At 37.3% G+C, this 8,379-nt stretch overlaps 1 protein-coding gene across 1 annotated transcript in view; it reads left to right on the plus strand.

Moving 5' to 3' along the window:
- Window positions 1-7,428: 7,428 nt before the first annotated feature.
- The window catches only part of LOC108318409 (olfactory receptor 4A5-like), a 27,115-nt gene continuing 26,164 nt past the window's right edge, over window positions 7,429-8,379 (plus strand). Inside the window, exon 1 of the mRNA XM_017549451.1 lies at window positions 7,429-8,374. Coding sequence (XP_017404940.1) covers window positions 7,598-8,374 — 777 coding nt within the window. The 5' untranslated portion in view covers window positions 7,429-7,597. The remainder of the gene's footprint in view (window positions 8,375-8,379) is intronic.

The following is an 8,379-nucleotide window of genomic DNA, read 5'->3' on the forward strand; positions in this document are numbered from 1 at the left end:
TCCTGCTTCATTCAGCACTTCTTCTTGCCACCCTGTGAAGAAGGTGCCTTGCTTCCCCTTCACGTAACTCCATGATTGTAAGTTTCCTGAGGCCTCCCCAGCCATGCAGAACTGTGAGTCAATTAAACCTCTTTCCTTTGTAAATTACCCAGTCTCAGGCAGTACTTTATAGCAGTATGAAATGAACTAATACAGTAAGTTGGTACCACAGAGAGTGGGGTGCTGCTGTGAAGATACCTAAAAATGTGGAAGTGACATTGGAACTGGGAAACAGGCAAAGGTTGAAACAGTTTGGAGGGCTCAGAAGAAGACAGGAAGATGTGGGAAAGTTTGGAACTTCTTAAAGACTTGTTGAATGGTTTTGACCAAAATGATCCTAGTGTTATGGACAATGGAGTCCAGGCTGAAGTGGTCTTAGATGGCGATGAGGAACTTGTAGAGAGCTGGAATAAAGGTGACTCTTGCTATGCTTTAGTAAAGAGACTAGTGCCATTTTGTCCCTGACCTAGAGATCTGTGAAACTTTAGACTTAAGAGAGATGATTTAGAGTGTCTGGCAGAAGAAATTTTTAAGCAACGAAGCATTCATGATGGTAGTTGGGTGCTCCTAAAAGCATTTGGTTTTATGCATTCACAAAGAGATGGTTTGAAATTGTAATTTATATTTAGAAAGGAAGCAGAGCATAAAAGTTTGGAAAGCTTGCAGCCTGATGGTACAATAGAAAAGAAAACTCCCTTTTCTGAGGAGAAATTCAAGCTGGCTGTAGAAATTTGCATAAGTAATGAGAAGCCAAATGTTAATCACCAAGACAATAAAGACAATATTTCCAAGGGATGCCAGAGGCCTTCATGGCAGTTCCTCCTATCAAAGACCTGGAGGCCTAGGAGGGAAAAATGGTTTCATGGGCCAGGCCCAGGGCCTTGTTGCTTTGTGTAGTCTTGTGACTCAGTGCTCTGCATTCCAGCCATGGCTAAAATGGGCCAATGTACAGCTCAGGCCATTTTTTCAGAGGGTGCAAGCTCCAAGCCTTGGTGGCTTACATGTGGTATTGGACCTGTGAGTGGACAGAAGTCAAGAGTTGTGGTTTGGGAATGTCCTCCTAGATTTCAGAGGCTGTGTGGAAACACCTGGATGTTCAGGCATTAGTTTGCTGCACCAATGGAGCCATCATGGAGAGCCTCTCCTAGGATACTGTCGAAGGGAAATGTGGGTTTGGAACCCTGACTCAGAGTCCCCACTGAGGCACCACCTAGTGGAAATGTGAGAAGAGGGTCATTGTCCTCTAGATCCCAGAATGGTAGATCCACTGACAGCTTACACCATGCACCTGGAAAAGCCACAGGAGCTCAATGCCAGCCCCTGAAAGCAGCTGGGAGGGGGCTGTACCCTACACAGTCACAGAGGTGGAGCTGACCAAGACCATGGGAACACATGACTTGCATCGGTTTAACCTGGATGTGAGGCATGGGATCAAAGGAGATCATTTCAGAGCTTTAAGATTGGACTGTTTTATTGGATTTTGGACTTGCACTTGGCCTGTGGCCCCTTTGTTTTGGCCAGTTTCTCCCATTTATAATGGTTGTATTTATAATGCCTGTATCCCATTGTATCTAGGAAGTAACTAATTTGCTTTTGATTTTACAGGCTTATAGGCAGGAGGGACTTGCCTTGTTTCAGATGGACTTGGCTTTTGGGCTAATGCTGGAATGAATTAAGACTTTCAGGGACTGTTGGGGAGGCATAACTGGTTTTAAAATATAAAAGAGATGTGATATTTGGGAGAGGCCCAGGGTGAAACAATATGATTAGGCTTTGGGTCCCTACCAAGATCTCATCTTGAATTATAATCCCCATAATCCCTACATGTCAAGGGAGAGAAAAGGTAGAGGTAATTGAATCATGGGGGCACTTTCCACCATGCTGCCCTTGTGATAGTGAGTTTTCATGAGATCTAATGGCTTTATAAGGGGCTCTTCTCCCTTTTTTCAGCACTTCTTCCTGCTACCCTGTGAGGAAGGTGCCTTGCTTCCCCTTTGCCTTCCACCATGATTGTAAATTTCCTGAGGCCTCCCAAGTCATGTTGAACTGTAATTCAATTAAACCTCTTTCCTTTATAAATTACCCAGTCTCAGGCAGTACTTTATAGCAGTATAAAAATGGCCTGCTACATTAAAGGATTGAATTAATGGACTAATGATCATTATGGTTGCATATGACGCAAATTCAGGCTTTGATTAAAAACCTCTACTCCAACCTAAGACTGTATAACTATGATTACCTGTCTTCCTAAGTGTTAGAATCTCAACTTCAGTTCTCAGGCTCTCTGCTTCTAAATTTCAGGCTTCTTAGGCACAGAATTTCCATCAACAATGTTAGGTCCTCCTTGCTGAGGATACAATTAAGAGAATCTGGGGCTGGTTTCTTCTTGATTGTGCCTTAAATATTACTTGCTTTACCTCAGCATTTCATAATGTGAAACATAATTTATTGTTCAATTTACTTTAGAATTTCTTTTTTCACATTACAGGATTTTCACATTACTTGGCATTCAGTTACTCTTGACAAAAGCCAAATCTCTTTCCTTGGCAAGAATCAAGCCTTTTTTCTCTAGGGGTTCTCCAGAAGAAAAGTGTTTATTTGAATTTGTTCCAAATATTCTAATTAACTAATCTATAAAAGCCTTATGGTCTTTTCATTAAAAATATTGATAATGTAAATGTCATAGACTATGTCTAGACACATAAATGGAAGACTTATTTTCCTGATAAAATAACCTATGAAATAGGGTAAATATTAAAATTCTGCCTAAGCTGCAGTATGCTTCAGTTGGTATCTAGTCCTATAGATGGATTGTTTTATTTCATCCACCTTTGCTTGTAAAAATTTTGGAAGATCTCGATTTCCTGATATGAGATTTGGGAGATATAGAGATATACCTTTAATCAGAAAAGAAGTGGTCTTAGGGATATGCTATTTGAACGACTGAAAGACTGAAGATTTCTGCTTCTGTCTGTGAGAAAGCTTTGTCCTTGACTTTTTTGCAAAGTTAAATTCCAGCATTTCCTTACAGCTTAATAGCTGAGCACATGAATGTTATCACAAATCCTTGATCACAGTAAAATATTTATGGTTGCATCACCATAATTGACAGAGAAGATACAAATTCAAGTAACAAATTTTGGTATTGATGAATTTTTTGTTTGCTTACTTGGGCCACCAGATAATGGGCTTGTCCAGGTTAATTTCCATGAAATTAGGTCAATTTTATATAGCCATGCAAAGAAATTATCTTTGTTTTTCTATGAAGAAATTTTCCAGGGAATATGAAATTTCAACCACCTTTGTAAAGTAGATTCTGACATTATGTTTTAGTGCCTTTATATTTTGGACATCTGCTCTGAATACCTCTATATTTTTCTAAAAGATTGAGATAATAGAAAGCCTGTGTGGAAATATGAAAATTGTCACACTAGGGGATATTTCTATGTCCATGGACCAGCAATACATTTTTCACATGTTTTAAGGACACAAATAGATACATATCTTCCGTAACCCTCAGTGAAAGAAGCATTGGTTTTCTAGACCAAGGACAAGACCCAAGATGTGAGTTTTTGAAGCAATTGACAAGGGATACCCACTGAAACTTCCTGTAATGTTTTGAATAGCTAAAGTCTTAAATATCACATGTTTCACTGGAGGAATCTTAATTGGGAAAATTAAGCAAGCAAAACACAGACATTAATCAGAGTATACAGGTATACTTTGTTTTCATATACAGCCTCATAGATGTTTATTTTCTAATTTGCCAAGTAACAAGAGAAACATGTTCCATGTTACACATAAAATAAGTAAACCAATAGATTTATAATCTAGCCTGTAGAATATTTTGTTATGTGATACATTAATATAGGTATAGAATTATTTTTAGATACAGTTGATTAGAGAATTTAAAATTGCAGATCATGTCAAGTGTGTTAGAATGTAAAGAAACCAATGACTAGTATGCTCTGGAAGCATGATATGGTCTTTTATGTGTGAATCTAAAAATTGTCTTGGCATATACAGGTTCGGGAAAGTATCTAGAGAGATTTACAAAACTGTATTGTTTTATAAATCTTATCTATAAAGGATTGTTTTTGTTACTATGGGATTTTATCATTTGAAAATGTCCTGTTCCTAGGAAATTATTTTATTGTCTAGAAAAGGTTAACTTAGTGATTTATGTTGAGGGCCTAGTAATACTGTCTTTCAGTTTTTAAAGTATTAAATCTTTGATAACTTATGCTAAAGAGAATAGTTTACATATCCTACTTTTTACAAGTAAACATCTAAACTTCCCAAGAGAAGATTTATCCTGGTGAAATTTATCACTGATGATTAGAGAGAGAATAGGAGACTGAATACAGTGGCTCATGCCTGTAATCCCAGCATTTTGGGAGACTGAGGTTGGTGATCAGATCACCTGAGGTTGGGAATTTGAGGCTAGCTTGAACAACATGGAGAAACCCTGTCTTTACTAAAAATACAAAATTAGCTGAGTGTGTTGGCACATGCCTGTAATCCTAGCTACTCAGGAGGCTGAGACAGGAGAATTGCTTGAACCCAGAAGACTCCAGCCGGGGCAATAAGAGTGAGACTCCATCTCAAAAAAAAAAAAAAAGAGAGAGAGAGAGAGAAAAGGAATTAAATTTGGCAGCAAGTAAGATCTGAAAAAGAGATAATTGGCTATAGGTTTTATTATATCCTGTGTTCTTCAACAGATGTGCCTTTGTTGGTCTATAACTTCAATAATGACAGAACTCTGGAATCAGCTGAAAGTGGTAATATGAAGGAGATACGTCGAACATTTGTCACAACTGGCTTTTAGAAGAAGCTTAAACTCTCTTTGCATACATACTCTTCCACTGTCAGATCTATGTAAACAGAATTCATCTGGTCTACATCTGAGGTTTAGTAATTCTGTAGTTTTCCTCAGCAGTGAATATCACAAAGTTTGGGTTTGTATCTCTACCTGTTACATTATTCTCCCTTCAAGTCTGTCCTTAACTGCAGATCTAGAGACACTGAGAGATTCTTACACACTTGTCATGATCTGCAATTTTAAATTCTCCAATCAACTATATCTAAAAATAATTCTATACCTATATTAATATATCACATAATAAAATATTCTACATACTAGATTATAAATCTATTAGTTTACTTATTTTCTTTTTTAAATTTTCTTTTCTTACTAGAATCTGATCTGTGTCTGTTTGTTATGGCTATTCCCAAAGCCTCCTGAGTCACCCCAGGGACCCACAGGAAATTGTGCTTCCAGTATTTCTTCACTAAAATAGTCTTTCTGAAGAAGTTTTTTTTTTTTTTCTCTAGCAGAAAAGTAGTCTCACTTTATTATTATTATTTTTTTGAGACAGAATCTCACTTGGTCACCTAAGCTGAAGCACAGCAGCATGATCCTGGCTTACTGCCACCTCTGTCTCCTGGGTTCAAGTGATTCTCATGCCTCAGACTCTTGAATTGTTGAGATTACAGGTGTGTACCACCATGCCCAGATACTTTGCCTTACTTAATTATAACATTAATCTTCCTATTGCCTGTGAATCTTAATGTATTTACTATAATTTCTCTCTTTTTTTCTGATTTGACCCTTTTTCTTTTATGTTCTACTATTTAGCTCTCCCTCTGTTGATCAGTTCAAATTTTTTTTTTACTAGAAGTTTGCTTCTCATCAAGGTATATTTCATCACAGGCAAAATTACTACACATATCTAATTAAATACATACTTCCTAAGACATACAATTTTGTTGTGTGCCCCAAGAGGTTTTCCTGAATTGTAAGTGTTTTATTCTCTTTTATCCTAGACTGTGTCTGTGAATCTTTTCAAGTTAACAAAGATTCACAGGATTTGTTCTATCTTCAAAGTGAAGCATACAAGAACACTGATAATAACTATAATTTATTTGAGTCCTTACCAGGTGCCAGCCAGTGTTCTAGGCGCTTTACTTTGTTTTAATAAAACAACAGTTAGTTCACTTGAGTTAAAAATTAATTGCTGAAAATTAAGCAATTAAGAGGTAAGCACTATTGAGATCCCCATTCTAAAAATGATGAAAGTAAGGATCAGAGCACTTTAGTAAATGGACCAAAGTCTCATAAAAACTGGTGAACCTGAGGCTGTAGCTGAAACAGTGTGGCTGAAAGGTCCACATTATTTGCCACATGCTACGCTTTCTCTCCATGGACATCTTGGATTTTAAATAGGCACATAGTCAGAAACTTATAGTCACTATTTACTCACTGTAATCATAAAATTCATTGTCCCATGGATGACCATGTTTCATGTAAGAGTCATGAGCTTGGAAATTTTTATTTAATAATAAATTTATGTAAAAAGAAAAAAAAAGCAGAATACCATAAAGGAGAGGTGCACTAATAGTTTTGTAGTTAGTTGCCTAGAAAGGATTCTGAATTTCTCAAATTTAGTCCCATTGTTTTCAAATGAGCAAACTGAGGCAGATTTGTAAATGCATTCAGAAAATGACTCAAATCCATGCCTTCTTATACTGAACTTGGAATTTCTCTTAGAGTATGATTCTTTCTGGAATCTGGTAACTAAGATTCTATTTTTGAGTACTCTTGGTATCTAAATAGTGTTATAAATAAAACCATGTCCCACTGTTATGTATCTCTTTCTACAGTGTCTGTTTTCTCCTCTCTCACTCCCTAGCTCATATCAAGAATTCAGGAAAAAAAATGCTCATGACATATTTGGTAGTCAGTGATAGTCATGAGTTAGTTCATTTGAGTTCAAAATTAGTTGCAGGAAAATTAAGATATTGTATTTAAGTGTTGTCAAAATTGGAGTATAGGGAAGGATAAAATGGAGAGAATCACAGCTCTTATAAAGAGTCAGACCAAGTAATTGCTACACGGAATAATGTGATAAATAATATCATAGCTATTTATACAGTTCAGAGTCCTGTCTTTTGACATTTAATGAGAGACTAACAAAGACTGAACATCCTTTGAGGCATGAAGAATTGAAGGTCTAACAGTAGAAGGTCAGAGTATTGAGAGATATTTCAGAAGATGTTATTCCTGCTGCTACACAGATCATATTGTAAAGATATCACAAGTACAAACACGAAGGACTAAATCTATGTCAATTTATTTATTTAGAGTTTATTACCATCACTAGAGAGTAAGTTTCCTGAACACATTGCCTATTTGTCATAGCTGACCTCTGTGCCAAGAAAAGTGTTTTAAATAAGAAGTTACAAAATGTATGAAAGCTGTTGGGACTTTAATTCTTCTTCTGTTTAGAATTTGCACTAAAACTTGGAGGTAGAAGCCGTAAAGACTAAAACTAAAATCTTTGAGAAGAAGTAGAATTGTAAAGGGAAGATGGGCTCTTTGGGTGAGGAGCTCAACAGAGACTTACTAAATGTTTATATGTGTAAATCACTAGTGAGGATACAACAATGAAGATGTTTTCTGTGACACAATGGATGTAATCATATTCCTGTCCACTATTTCATTACAGGTCCTATTCTCCTGATCTCTCGCCTCTGTTACAAGCCTGAATAAGATTAAATGAGACAGAATAACAATATTACAGAATTTGTCCTCCTGGGCTTCTCTCAGGATCCTGATGTGCAAAAAGCATTATTTGTCATGTTTTTACTCACATACATCATGACAATGGTGGGGAACCTGCTCATTGTGGTGACTATTATTACCAGCCCTTCCTTAGGTTCCCCAGTGTACTTCTTCCTTGCCTGCCTGTCATTTATAGATGCTGCATATTCCACTATCATTTCTCCCAAATTGACTGTGGACTTACTCTGTGACAAAAAGACTATTTCCTTCCGAGCTTGCATGGGCCAGCTATTTATAGACCACTTGTTTGGTGGTGCTGAGATATTCCTCCTGGTGGGAATGGCCTATGATCGCTATGTGGCCATCTGTAAGCCCCTGCACTATTTGACCATCATGAATCGACAGGTTTGCATCCTTATGTTGGTGGTGGCCTTGACTGGAGGTTTTGTTCATTCTGTGTTTCAAATTGTTGTTGTGTACAGTCTCCCTTTCTGTGGCCCCAATGTTATTGACCATTTTGTCTGTGACATGTACCCATTATTGGAACTGGCGTGCACTGACACCTACTTTATAGGCCTCACTGTGGTTTTCAATGGCGGAGCAATCTGTATGGTCACCTTCACCCTTCTACTAATCTCCTATGGAGTCATCCTAAACTCCCTTAAAACTTACAGTCAGGAAGGGAGGCGTAAAGCCCTGTCTACCTGCAGCTCCCACATCACAGTGGTTGTCCTGTTTTTTGTTCCCTGTATTTTCATATATGTTAGACCTGTTTC

Source organism: Cebus imitator, unplaced genomic scaffold (genome assembly GCF_001604975.1).
Source record: "Cebus imitator isolate Cc_AM_T3 unplaced genomic scaffold, Cebus_imitator-1.0 Scaffold218, whole genome shotgun sequence".
Taxonomy (NCBI): Eukaryota; Metazoa; Chordata; class Mammalia; order Primates; family Cebidae; genus Cebus; species Cebus imitator.